Source organism: Coturnix japonica, chromosome 1 (assembly GCF_001577835.2).
Source record: "Coturnix japonica isolate 7356 chromosome 1, Coturnix japonica 2.1, whole genome shotgun sequence".
Lineage (NCBI taxonomy): Eukaryota > Metazoa > Chordata > Aves > Galliformes > Phasianidae > Coturnix > Coturnix japonica.
In genome coordinates this window covers 75082404-75096751 of record NC_029516.1, presented here as the reverse complement: position 1 = coordinate 75096751, position 14348 = coordinate 75082404, and the positions used below count along the sequence as shown (strand labels likewise).

The window sequence follows — 14348 nt, the reverse complement described above, 5'->3', positions numbered from 1 at the left end:
TTCAGTGATGGCCACATGAGCTGGCTTATCACCACGTCCTGTGGAGACCTGCAGTATGGTACTATGTTGAGAGTATCAGGAAGAAATACCATTTGTGTGTTCAGTGTGAGACTCAGTTTGTGTGCAGGACGCAATGTGTGCCAACTGGAGTGGAACCAGAACTGTAAGAATAAGCATGTTTGTTTATTTGATCTACAACTTTATGAGATAGTAACCCCAATTCTTGGACAAGAGTAGAAGTACCATGGCCACATGGTGCACTGAGCTGAAACGGTGCATACTTTGCTGGGTCAAAGGCTTCTGGAAGAAGTGAAGGGACGCTCTGTTCTGGCAGACTGTGTATCATGCAGTCTGACTGTGCTTCAATTACTTCATGATGAGTCAAGTGTTCTCTGTCCTTCTACAGCTAATGTATGTCCCCTGTATGAGAGCAAAGCATCCTAATGGCATCTTGTGAGCTTTGGCTGAAAAGATTGTCGAAATATGCTTGCATCTGGTCTGGATAAAATTTGTAGCACTCAGTGGCCTAGTAGTACAAGGCCACCTATCCATAATTTCAGTTCAAGTTCACCAGTTCCCCACACAGTGTGGTACAGGTTCCTCAGACAGAACAACCTATGATTCTGCAATTGAATATCATACCACAGTGTCCTTCCTCCAACAGGGAACAAAGGTTTCATATGCAGCTTTAATCCTGGCATTTCCTACCTGTGAGTTTTTGTGTCCTTGATTATGATCTTTTTCTGTGTCATATGATCCTAAGTCTACACTTCTAAGCATTTTTTCCATGCACTGCTTGGGTATTTTGTCTAGCGATCTTTAACTGTCTGCTTTTGTGCCTTCCTTTGCAGAACTTCTGCCACTGTTCTATCTGTAATGCTCAGTGATTGATTTGGCTATGAAACAAAGTAGCCTAAGACATGATTGCTTAAGTATCTACAGTAATGAGACTAAATATTTTGGCATTAAAGAGTTTCTTTAAACAGAGATTCTTTTGTGGTAAATGCCAACTGGACATTATTGAAATCTCATATCAGTGTTTTTGCTAAGTTTTAAAACATACTGCTTCCTTTATTACCTGCATCCTTAGCAATTCTTCTTGTCATTCAACAAATTAATAACGCAGCTGTGTTAGAAGCCAGTTCAGCATCTGAAGGCAATTCAGCTACATACTGTGCCAGATGTCAGGTGCTGGGGCCAGCCTGGAACAAATACTGAGCTGGTTGTTACTAAACTCCTGCAAGCAGGGCTGCTTTCATATCTCAAATGGGAAGGAATGAGCAGCCATCCTCACCATGAGCCTGCTCCTGCTGTGCCTAACCAGAGGGTGCTGGCAGCACCTGTCCCATCAGAAGCTACAGCATCTAACCTCACGACAAATCAAAAGAGAAAGTAGCTGCTGTCGGTATGAGGAACAGATACTGAGGTCTGTGTCTGTGACAGAAAGGGGAAGTGGGAAGAATGGTGGTGACCCTGTTACATCTTGCTGCTAGTCCTGCTGCTGCAAATAGCAGCTGTCTGTGTCCTCTGAACCCAGTGCAGTAAAGGTGGCAGCAGCAGAAGCAGTCTGATTTTTCAGTGTTCTGGAATAGGCAAAGTAGGCATCTAGGTCATAGCTGGTTTGCATTCCGTGCTCTGTGAAGTCAGCTGTGCTCTTCACTCGTAGCCCCAGCTCTGCACCTATCCACAGCAGCCCTGGAGCAGGAAAAAAGTGAGCAGTATCTCCTCTCTCTCTTCAGGCAGAGTGGTGCTGACTCCAATCAAGATGATGTGATGAGGGACAGCCACAGTTCTGCCTGGACCCCAGGGCCCTCGCTGCTGGCTGTGAGCTGGTGTGAGAGAAAGGGAATTAACAGATGGAAATGAAGCAGAGAGGGCGTCATTCAGGGGAAGCGGTTGGTATTCAGGAATGTTGTCCTGGGGACAGTTGTAGCTTTTGAGGGCACCAGACTGGGGAACACAGTGTGTTCTGTCATAGAATGGTTAGAAAGAGTACTAGGCTTAGGAAGTGCAGAAATGAAGCAGGGAAACCAAGCCAACTCACAGAGTATAACCCAGGAGATAGTTTAACAACTTCTATATTTACATGGAATTGCTTACTGAATTGCTAGGCCTTGCCATTTAATACGAGTTGCAGAGCTTAAAGAAAAAAATGCAGCTTCTAACCTCTTCCCATTTTCTGATAGACCAAACGTGTAGAGCAGGCTTGTTTGGATCTCACAAAAGGCTGGAAGGTGACATTTCCCACAGTGAGCTGTGGGCGGGCCGGATTGGAGCAGTGTCCCTGCTGACCTTGCACACTAGGAGCACTACACACTGAGTTTCCCTTGTAAGCCAGGCTTTGCTCCGGTTTAGGAATTGGGCAACAGCTCAGGCTAAACCACAAGAGCCCACTGAAATGTAAGGGGTGGTTACCTGACTCTTTGCACTGCTTTAAAACTCAGCTTGAAAACTTACTTATGAATTTATTTTTTGAATCCATTTTAAACTAGTGCCATTTTCTTGTGGTAGCAGGGACAAAAAGAAGGGAAGCAAATGGATGAGTTCACTCTCTTAAGAGTAGACCTGGCTCAAGCATTTGGATGCAGCTCTTTCTTTTCTCTTTAAAAAGTCCAGAAACTTTACCACCTTTCAGCTGTTGATAGCATACCTGGGTGGGACAGTGTCAGGTTGGCTTCTCATTGCAATTTCAAAGAGCAGCAGAGCTGAAGCATGCCTAGAGTTGAGAGAGGGGAAAAGAAAGTGTCAGCATATATTAAAACTATGTTTTCACTGCCAATAACCTACTGCTTTCTGGCAGATGCGTCATTTAGCTTCTCTGTACCTGGGATGGTACCTGATGACAGTCTTCTTTAGTAATACTGGTTTCAGATATTGCTATTTTACTTCCCAACATCATCCTCTTCTCCTTCCTCTCTCATCCCTCCAGAACTCATTCCTGCTCCAGCCACTGCATGTTACTGCCATGTTCATCAGTCACTGTTTGCCCACTAGTACTGTCAGTCTGCTAATTATTGAGTCTATAAAATATCCACGGTTCATGGAGCAGTGCACAACTGAGGGTCAGCCTGCTTGGAGGTGGAGATGGCACAAGGGATGGAAGAGGTAAAAGTGGCAGGCACTGAAGACCTGGCTGCCAGCACACTGTAAGTATGGAGAAACCACAGACTCCATTTTAGCACTGAAAAGCAATGAGATGAGGTGCTGTGAGTCATCAGTGAAGGATGTTTTTGAAGTGTTTTGAGATCCTTACAGATACCTTGTAGAGAAATGTCCTTGAAGAGCAGAAATCGCTGTTCTTACCCTACAAGTTTTGCTAGGTAGACAGTAATAAACAAGAACTATAGCAGGTTGTGGCTAGCCTTAGAACATGAACTCCTGCTCGGGAAGAAGAGGCATGGATCGCATAAGAGTCATATATTTCGAGAAGGTGGTGGGAGGTGAGGGACAGTTTAGGTTGCAGATGCTTCACTATTGTGTAATTGCAAGAAGGTGGAGACAAGACTTACAGCTATGGGTCAAGCTTTTGACCCTGTTCAATATGTAGTGGACTACGCAATTTTAGTCGAGAAGGCTGCAAATGTTGAGAGCAGTAAGGCTACAGTTTGCTGTTACCAATGTAAATGTCTCCCATTCCATCCTAGCTGTTTGCTGTCATTCTGCCCCTGCTAAGTTGTCTTGTGTGTGGTACTAGCACAAGTGCTTATGTCATAATGCTGTGAACCAAATAATCGTTTTGAAGGGAAGGTTATTTTTCATCCTGAGCTATTCAACAACCAGCTGCATAAACATGAGGGTCTATGCAAGGAAGAGTGTAGATCAGGAGCATGAATGAATGGTTAAAGCTGTGGAGCACCAGGTATCTTTAAATCAAGTTAAGCAACGCTGGTGTCTCTGTAACCAGAGAGAGAGAGAGGGAAATGAGCACTTGCTGTCTTCCAGAAGCCTTGACTTTTGCATATTTAAATGACAGACGAGCAAAACATATGCACCAAGATTTGACAGTTAATTACAGCCAGGAGAAAAAAAGGAGGAGGGGAAAAAATAAACAGGTTGGGCAGAAAGATCTTACAGAAGTATTTTGTGTTGCAGAAGGGTGTTTGAAAAGGAACAAGCACATGCAGCCCTCTTTCAATGGGGCCTTTGATTGGGCTGCCAGTTCACTGCTCTCATGAGATATGCTAATCCTCTACTGAGGTCCTGGGCAGTCACCATCATACCCGCACTCTGTGCTGTGCAGCTCAGCTACCACTTTTGGTAATCAAACAAACTGGATCACCTTTCTGACCTAGCCAAAAACTCACCCATCAGAAATCACTGGATTTAGCACAAAAGAAGGGCTTGAAACATGCAGCAGCCCCAGAGGCTGTGAAGTTCAAACCAACTATGAAATGATCAGGGGGACGATGAGAGGCCTGTGTTTCTCCATCTTGTAGCATATCTGTTTACTGCGACAGGCTGCCCAGAGAAGCTGTGGATGTCCCATCCATGGAGCTGTTCAAGGCCAGGTTGGATGAAGATCTGGGCAGACTGAGCTGGCGGGTTGCAACACTGCCCATATCATGGAATTGGATCATCTTTAAGGTCCAACCCAAACCATTCTGTAATTCTTTGAATGTGGGAGCAAGAGGGCAGTGTTTGGTGAATACAGTTGGCCATGTAATGCACTATATGTAATGCTAAGCAGATGGTTACAATGGAGGAAAAACTCTTTTACAAAGTTCTGTGATCAGGTCACTACTGTTGTGTTAAATGTTTTGTATATGAGACCAAAGTAGAGCAGGTAACAGCTCTTCTGCAGTGATGCTGCTGCTGGGTTTTGAGATGGGAGTTTAGTGAGAATGGATCTGCTTTAAAGACAAGAAGTGAGGGAGGAGAGTGAGGAGAAAAGAGAGAGAAGTGAGAATCAGTTGTGGAAGGGGGGCTGGTCTGGAGAGCAGGAACAGGCACATGGGAGCAAACCGCTGTTTGAGAAGAAATGCCTTATTTAAAATGGTAGAGAACATATGGTTGGAACTAGATGATCTTAAAGGTCCCTTCAACCCAAACCATTCTGTGCACAAGTCTATGATTCTGTGGTTGACACTGTGACATTATGAGTACAAGTTTGAGTTTTCTAATGTGATTCTGTGTCTGTTTCTGCTAACCTCCAATACAGTGATATATATACTTGGCTCTTCTTTTTCCATAAGCCTGAAGGCCCCGGGGTAAAAGACTACCCATGGCTCTTTGTAATAAGGAGTTGGTCTTGTGTAGTTTCTAGTATGAGGAATATATCTGCTTGTAGTGGAGCTTTTGCACCTAGGTTGTTAGAAGAAAGGAGTGCCCCCTACAGCAGCAAACATCTTTTCTTTGCCTGTGTGCTGTTGGTGTATATTGCTAAGCTCTTGCAAATTGCAAATACCACTGTGTTTGGGGAACTGCTAAAGACCTTGGAATGGGATGCACTAGGCCAAAGTGAAAATTGGACAGCACTTGTCCTTTAATTTCCAGCTCTGCACATGCTCATGGAGTCACCACATTCTTCTAACTGGACTCCCCGTAGGCTTTCTGCCAGCCCAGTGTTGTATAAATTCTGCATTACTTTGTGGGGGGGTCATTGTGCGCCACAGATTTAAGCACCGCAGGCTGCATTTCCTTTTCATTTTTGTTTATGGCTTGTTTGCTTTATTCTGCCCTTTGTTTCTTCCATCGTATTGTTCATTTATTTGCACTCCCTTTGTGCCTTGTCTCAAGGCTGTGAGCAACGTCTCAGTGCAGGGAATTCATTGCACTAACATGTCATAGTGGAAAGAGCTCCATTCACACACACAGGAGTATTTTGTTTAAAGGGGAAACCCTGTTATTCACAGCTTCATGTTTGCACAGTGCAGTGTTCAAACATCGTCCCCTTTAGCACGGCTTTATCTCCTGCTGCTTATAACAGAGTATGAATTGAGGAAAAGAGAAATAGTGACAAAGGAGACTGCTGGAGCCTGCTGAAGCCCTGCAAGAGCAACCAGGGCCAAATCCAAAGCCACAGGCCACAGAAGGAGTCCGTGGAGCACAGACTGTGACTTGGTGCAATGCATCTAACAGGCAGGTGGGAGCGCAGAGCTGGGTGTTCACTTCTGCTCCTGAGCCACTGCAGATCATAAATGCACTGCCTTGATCTGCTCTCAGTTTAAGCATGCACCCAGATGTGAAATGCAGCAGGTGAAAACCAGGTACATATCTATATCTGAATAACAGAGAGGGCAGTGTAGCTGTCAGGTAGCCCTGCAAAATCTGTCTCTGAATGTAAGCTAGTACCTGGTGTTCCAATGAGGGCTTCAGGACAGTGGGGCCATCAGAGAATCAAGCTGCCACGTCAGCAGTGAGGAGACTGACTCCAGTGGGCTTGATAAAGTGAAGGATAAATGAAACAACAAGCCCACAGCTGGGAGAGTTAAAATATGAACAGAGATGCTTGGGAGGGGAAAAATAGGGGTGCCCATTCAACTGCATAGTAGGACAAGGCAAGCATCGGCTGGAGGTGGGCAATACAACCCCACTGGTGCTCATTGTAGTAGATAATGCCTGTACTAAGCTCAACTGCTGGAGCTTCTTGAAGAAATAGGAGATGAGGATGGAAAAGCCAATGGACACAGCTGGTGTCTGTGGGCAAGGGGAAGGAAACTGAAGGCCCTGAAACTAGGCAAAGCTATGGCATATAAAGCTATATAAGCAAGTGCTTGATTCCTTATTGCCTTCTGTAGCTACCCCTGCTTTTAGCGGTGTACAGTCTCTTCCTCGGATAGCACTCAGCAAGCCGCACATGCTGCAAAGCAAGAAGAAAGCACGGTTTAAGCTGGTGTCCTAGAGTGAGAGGAGAACTTGCAGGCTTGCTTAATACAAGAGGAGTCTGATAAAAACACAGCTTCCTATCTGTGCTCCCCTTATGCAAGTACTTAGCAGCAGCTGGCTCACGCTGAGACTTGGTACTGGTCCTTTGCAAGACTGGACCCTAGAGAGCTGCTCTTGTGTAAACTCACATGCTGACATTCCCAACCGAACAGTTACATCTGGCTTTCAGGCACTGGTTCTGAAATACTATATATTTTATACTGAAAGTAGATGCATGCAAATACCCATGTCTTGAACCCAAATGAGCTTTCCACCTTTATCTTTCAGAAGGTAGATATTTCTTTGCATGTTATGAGACTTGGAGACTTTTCATTTCAGTGATCAGTGTGACTTCTAATAAGCAATTAGGCCCATGGCAAGTCAATCACTCTATAATTAGCTCCAATCTGTGTTCCCGTTAGCTACAAAATCCTTTACCTGCCACTGAACAGCCATCAGTAAGAGGTGTGAAAATGTTTGTGACCTTGGAGGTGCATCCAAACACTGAAGAAATCCTTTCCACTCAGTCCTGCAGATAACAAGCAAGATGGCAAGCAGAGGCCATGTGAGAGCCAGTATGGCTTGACTCAGAAGAAGATGCTGCTGCTAACCTGACTTGCTGGACCCTGTGCAGGAGCCAGCCTGCCAATGGGCAGCTTGTGCCCCTGCCTGCTTAGTGTCTGTGCTGGAAGTCTGTGGAAGAAATATGCATCCCGCCAGCTCCTTCCTGTGGCCCTGTACTCAGGACAGTGTCTGTGTGGGACAGCAGAGAGCTGTCATTACAACAGTCCCATTAGGGCACTTTTTGACTGGATGTCTGTCACTTTTGAAACAGCTCTAGCTTTACAGGCAGGACCAGATTTTTTTTCTATATGCAATACAGCGACATGAAGACAGAGGCATTTAATAGCATTTTAATGCTACCAGGCACTGCAGGGAGGATAGATACCTTAGTGGCACTAATCCCTAAATTGGGGCGTTGCGTAAACCTGATTGCAGTTTGGATTTGGTTCTCTCAGTGTTCTGCCTTTATGTGGTGTTTGTTTTGAATGTATTCTATCTAGTATTTTCTTTAATGCACCAGAATACAGGCATACATGTGGAAGCTAGTATTCATTCCAGCAATATTCTTCTGCTTTCCTTCTCATCTCATGGTGTTTTAGTATGTGCATACTTCATCAGATACGAATGACTACGCAGAGTGCATCATCACAGAGAAGGCAGCTCTGCCGTGTCCCATTTAGCAGGAGCACTCCTTTGCCTCTGGATGCATGCCCTGCTGGAAACCATCACTGCACCTCATTGCAGTTTGTGTGTTCCTGTCTCAGTACATGAACTGAGGCTACACAGACTGCTCATACGGAAGCAAAGGGCCAAGCTGAAAATGGGCAGAGACTGTATACATAAAGGGGGAAACCTTTCAGGCATGACAGGAAGATTCATATGTGGAAGGTGCTGAATGGGCAATCAGCAGTGTCCCAGAGAGCAGTGTGCTTATGAAGGGAAGGAAAAAAAACCCTGTCTTCTTTCACCGGACAGATGATTTTCAACCTCTTTTCAATTTGCCAGTCACTAAAAATTCCTACAGAGTTATGGACTTCTGTGTGTCAAGTCGATGTCCTTTTCTTGGTCTTCATCCATGGACTTAAAAATAATTGATGGACCCTTGGGATCTCATCTCCAGTGGGTTGAGAACTGCAGTATTAGATCAGTCTCTTTAGATGAGTGTAGATCTAGATCAGGTTCTTTACAGAAAGGGTTGTTAAGCACTGGAATAGGCTCCACAGGGAGGTGGTTGAGTCACCATCCCTGGATGTGTTTAAAAACCTTTTGGATGTGGTGCTCAGGGACATGATTTAGCAGAGGGCTGTTAGGGTAGTATGGGCAGGTTGTGGTTGGACTCAATGATCTTCAAGGTGTTTTCCAACCTGAGCAATTCTATGATTCTATGAACAGATTCACTGCGATGAAATGAGCAGGTCTAAGACCAGATGCAAGTACATCAGAAATAGGGTGCACAGTTAGTCCTGCTTTGTTTGTTAGGTAATGCACCCCTATGGGTAAAGCTCTGATGTAACAGCCAGGAGACTGAGTAGCAAAAGAGAATCTGTGGTTGTGCAGTATATTCTGCAAAGGAGAAAGTATGGCTGATGGTTGTGGAGAAATGGGTATTTAGCTCAGTATAGAAGCAATACTGAATAGAAAACTAGCTTCCAGAAGGGACTAGTAAGAAAGCATGTTTTTTGGTTGCAACAAGTTCTGAAGAAGAGTTTTCCTGAGATACTGTTATAACAGAGGGACTTTTTCTGGGATGTTAGCAGAAGCAGGTTTCCTATGGTGCTTAATGTTTCCCAGTGCTTAAAAATTTGTGACGGAGAGAGTCTGTTCATGTCCTGGTGCCATGAGAAGGAATTTTCACCATGTAGAAGACCTGGATCTTCTGTATGGCAGGACACAGTGGGAGTATAGTACTTCATTTAAAAGTTCAACACATCACCAGGTAAGACTATGCAAGCTGGCTGCAATTCAACCTACTCTTTCAACATGCTATCATAATCTTTGAACTTTGCCAACAGGCTTTGGAAGACCATCACATTCAACTAATAAAGTACAAGGGCTCAATCTTCCATTCCTCATCCAAATTGCTGTCTGATAGCAACCTGCTGGTAGGACATCATGTAAGACATGGGTCATACACCTCCTCTATGAGTTAGTGGGCTGGTGAAGCTATCTGAGAGATACCACATAAATTTTTGCCAGAGTTTGGTGGAGAACTGAATACACAGGAACAGCAGAATGTCTTGTTTTCTTAATAAATGTGCCTCCAGCCTGTTGGGTAAGAATAAAGGAACTGTCTAGATATTGCTTTTTCTAAGCTAGGTAAATGAGATCTGTACTCTTGCTGTTCAAATATACTCCCAAATGCTGAGGAGGCTGCTGCAAAACTATGGCTAATTCTTCACATCATACCACACTAGAATGTTTTAAGTGGTGGTTGCTGCTGTTCTTGAAGCTGAGTGTTTGGAACTACTGTGTTTGTTTTTAGTGATCAGTTTTAAATGAGACTAAACAGGAATTTGTCCCAGAAGGTGATCCAGTATAGGAAGATGTTAAATTATGTTCATGGTTGGAAATGAAAGCTTCCATGTTTTTTTTCAGAATGCATCTTCTGAAAGAAAATCTGTACAAGGAGGAGAAGACTACTCTGTTCTTTCAAGGAGTCAGTCCTAATTTGGTGGGTTAAGAGAACAGCATTCTTGAGATTTAGCCTGCATGAGGTCCAGAGATGTGGGAATATCCATCCCTTCTTTTGCAGGTACAAAAACAATATCAAGCACGATGTCTGCATTCTGGTATTCCTGCACTAGAATATATCTAAATTCTTTCTACTGTAGATAGAGAGATAGAATATCCTGTGGCTTCAGTCAGTTTGGGACCATCCTGTCCAACTGCCCATGACCCACTGTATTTGTATGCAGATTTTACTCTACATCTGACCTCTCATCCCCCCCATCTATCTGCTAAGCACTGCAGATGTCACATTGAGTCCTAGGACTTGCAAGGACAGAGCACTTGTCTAGTAATCTTTTCAGGAGCAGAATGTGCTGCTCTTCAGGTCTGGCACTGCCTTTAAGTGTGTCTGGCTCCCACCTCTCTTTAGTTACAGGTACTGCTACACCATTAGAAAGCTGCCTTACAGCCACTCCTCTGCTTTCACTTTGGTCTATGTCTCTGCCTTTTTTTTTTGGTTCAGAGATCAAGTACAGTGATACTTGGCATTTACAGAACACTGTAACCTATGCAGAGTGTTGCCTGGATAGAAAGCTGCTGACCCACATGCCATCTGTATGAATTAGGTCACACTGGCTGTGTTTTGTCTTGGTAGTACAGATAAGGGATGTGATTTATCCTTCTGGAAAGTGGGCTGAAAGTCAGCGCTCCCTGCAGCGCTTGTGGTGCTTCATTTACTAGCCCTTAGTGGGGATAATAAAATCAAAAGGCAAAAAAATATCAGAAAGTGCAAGGTGCATATTGTGTCTCAATGAGAGGATGTCGTGTGTGAGCCTGGGCACTGCCCAAAAGGGGGAATGTCTCTGCACTGATTCTGAATTCACTGAATACAGTCTGTATTACTGTAGTGATAGTAGGAGATCCCAGTAAGAAGCCTTATTTTATTAATCTGCAAGCAAATGCATAGGAATATGCCATCCTTGCCCCACAGGCATTACAGGACATTTGCTGGAAGGGAAGCAGGAGAAGGATCCTGCTCACAGAGAGCTGAGAGGAGGTATGATTTTTCTGATGTCATGTTAAAACTTGTGATAGGGCCAAGACGTAAACCCCTTCCCCCTCTCGGTGCTTTACCATCCTCTCTTCAATTGTCCCTCTCCCACTGTGCCTGCAAAGCTGTCATTCTGAAGAGCATTAGGATCTGCCTCCAAAGTGACTTGGGCATGGTTTCTCTCTTCCTCACCCCCGCACCCCTTCTCATTAATTTCAAAACTCCTATTTATAAACCTGCTTAAGCCTGCTTGTTCAGGGAGGAGGAGCCGAAACACTCAGTGCACAGCCTAGGAGACTCAACAGCGATGCAGGCAGAACTGCTTCTCACTCAAAGGGTAATAACCAGATGGAACAAGTCAGCAGGAAGAGTGCCTGAAATGTCACAGAAATGAGATCAAGCAACAGCTCGAGCTTTGTGTCTGCAGGCAGAAGGGGGAGAATCAGAGCATTGCAGGAAAGAGTAAGAAAGAAGGGCTGAGTGGAAAGGAAATATTGAAGTGGGTAAGCACATCCCACTAAATGGTCTAATCATCTCCCCAGACCTTTGGGCTCCTGTTAGGTATCTTTGACACTCTGTCCCAGCCTCCCTAGCAATGATGCGCAGGAGGCATTGAGAAGCTGGCATGCTGCAAAAAACTGTGCCATGATGCTGACTGTGAGTGACTTGTCACGTCAGTTGTGAACCAGTTCACTCCCTCCCTGCATCTCACTGAGAAGCTGTTCATAAACACAGCGCTTGTTTAGCTCAGGCCTGCCGCACCTGGTGATTTTGTGCTGGCAGGATGGAGAACAGGCTGATGACAATGTGAACCCCTGTGATGGGAGAAGGACCTAAATAGCTGTCCTGCATTGTATGGCACTATATGCAGCAACCTGACTATTCTTAACTTTCTTCCTGATGGTGTTTCATGGTAATGATCCAGACACAACCAAACTGTCTCTGCTGTGCTGGAGAACCATAGGGCAGTTTTGAAAGACAAGTTCATCTGCTGTGAAGAAAGAAAAAAAAAAAACCCCAAAACCTTAGTTCTTAAGGTTTACATAAAGAATAAACACAGTGAGCCATAAGGAGTCACATTCATGGGTAGAAACAGAACCACATTGTTCACAAAATCAGAGGAGAACAAAGAGGTTCAATGAGAATCCAAGAGCCATTTCTGCCAAGGGACTGGCATCAGCATGCAGAACATAACCTCACCTCTTCCGCTTCCGGCTTAACAAGTGATTTCATGGGGCTGGTGTACAGGCACTTCCACGAGCTGCTCCTCTTCCCTGGGTTTGTGCCAGAGAAGACAGAGGACTTGCTGTCGCCAGTGTTCTTTTCCACCCCTTTCCAGCCTAGATTCTTCCCATCAGTGTTACTAATACTAGATTAACTCTCTTTGCTATCTATACTATTAGGTGATTTCTCATTTGATGCTTTATTACATTACTTAAGAAAAACATTTTAATGCTCACCAAGCTAAAAGCCCAATGTATTAAGTGACTTTTTGTGGATCTACTGAAGGATAATCATTCCTACAAGACAATCACAAGGTATCAGAGACACAACCAGGGGATGAAAAAGTTCAAGGTAATGAGACCAAGAGTTAGAGTAACATAAGTAATACAATACGCACAGTTGCAGTTCATCTTGATGATTTTAATAATCATGTTCTGGACATATCAAGGTAATGAGATACTCTCATGATAATACCAGAAAGTTTCTAAAAGTTACTTAATTTGCCTATATGTAATTGCTTTCTTTGCTGGAGGAGATCTAATCCAGTTTGTGGTACATTCTGACATGTCTCTGCAGAAGCTCTCTGCTATTATCGGAGAAAAGACATCTCCTCATCTATAGCATTTCTGTGTATGAGACACAAATGGAAGTGGCATTAGAAGTGAGTAATGAAAATGGTCACAGGCTGTGATAAACTGGTGGAAGTGGGAATGACCGAAGGAATTGGGTTTTCTGGGTTTAGGAGAAAGAAGATGGAGGGGGAACATAGAAAACTGTCTTCTGATGATGTTCTGAAAGGGACAGGGATTAATTGTTCCCTGCTTCCGTGGCTGAAGGGTTATACAAGAAATAGTGAGCGGCTCTGTTTGCATAAACAAAAGATTTTGTTTAAGTGTAGGAATTAGATTTATACTGAAAATGAGAAGAGAAAAAGCAGTGAAGCAGCATTGGAGTCTGTGAAGTCTCTGTTCATGGAGTCTTTTAAAAATAAAGCTAGTCTAAGCATGTTCTCTTTATTGTAAAGAAGGAATCAGTGAGGTCCTTATCAGTAAACATAAATGGTCATCTCCATTGGGTTCCCCTTCCCTCTGGAAAGGAAAACAAGAGGTTTGGTAAAACAAATACAGCAAAAAAACCTTTATGTCTCTACAGGTGTAACTAGGCCCTTTATTTCCAGAGGCAACTGTAAAGAGGGGCTTGGCTGGAATAGGCTACAGAGGGAACAAATGGGTTACTCCTCATCTTCACTTTTGTGAAAGGAAGAACTGGAGGAAATGGGTTTGTCATGTCACTAAATAGAAGGCTTCAGGGCTGCCAGTGGGATTCAGCCTGTAACTCAGTGACTGGGCTCACAAATGTACAAATAACAAAACTCATAGGTAATAAGATATTGATGGAAATGTCCTGGCATAGCCAAAGGGGTTCATTATTTCAGAGGTTGAATAGGAGAGAAAATTAGTGAAATTCAGATGCCTATATTCCTTGTCCGGTGTCCAGAGAGAAAAGCTCAACAGCACGCAGGCAAAACAGAGGTTAAACTGCATCATCATTAACCTATGGTATAAGCAATACATTTTTAAACAGCACCCACTGATCTTGAATTAAAACATTAGATTTTCTCAAATGTATATTCTCTTAATAACACTGCATGTGAGTTGCTGCTGTATACATAAAAATATAGTGTTTGCCTTGAACTGGGTTGATCTAACCTTGATTAGTTTTTTTTTCTCTTCATCCCAAGGCACTTGCTGATAATTTGTATTTCTGATGTGTCAATGTTTTTGGTTTTGCCTTATTTTTTAAAGAGTTTTATTTTATTAAATACAGGGGTTCCTAAATAGTGATAGATTATGAGTCATGGCCCTACCTTAAACTCTCCAGCATAATATTTAAGTCTGTGGGCTTAACTCTGGAAGATGTGACTCCCATTCAACAAACTCTGTTTGTTCTGGACATAGTCTGATTCAGCTGAACTACT

At 43.7% G+C, this 14348-nt stretch overlaps 1 protein-coding gene and 1 long non-coding RNA gene across 6 annotated transcripts in view; one reads left to right on the top strand and one right to left on the bottom strand.

Annotated features, from left to right (window-relative positions):
- The window catches only part of NME7 (NME/NM23 family member 7), a 140699-nt gene that overhangs the window by 3809 nt on the left and 122542 nt on the right, over positions 1-14348 (bottom strand). The window contains exon 13 of the mRNA XM_015875307.1: positions 2651-2716. Within this exon, the coding sequence (XP_015730793.1) occupies positions 2679-2716 (38 nt within the window). The 3' untranslated portion in view covers positions 2651-2678. The remainder of the gene's footprint in view (positions 1-2650; positions 2717-14348) is intronic.
- The window catches only part of LOC107320504, a 258990-nt gene that overhangs the window by 213167 nt on the left and 31475 nt on the right, over positions 1-14348 (top strand). For 4 of the 5 annotated variants that reach the window (XR_004308966.1, XR_004308968.1, XR_004308967.1 and 1 more), the window contains one exon: positions 2930-3146. The exons of the other annotated variant lie outside the window; for it this stretch is intronic. This is a non-coding gene — a long non-coding RNA (uncharacterized LOC107320504). The remainder of the gene's footprint in view (positions 1-2929; positions 3147-14348) is intronic. 5 annotated transcript variants of the gene reach the window in all.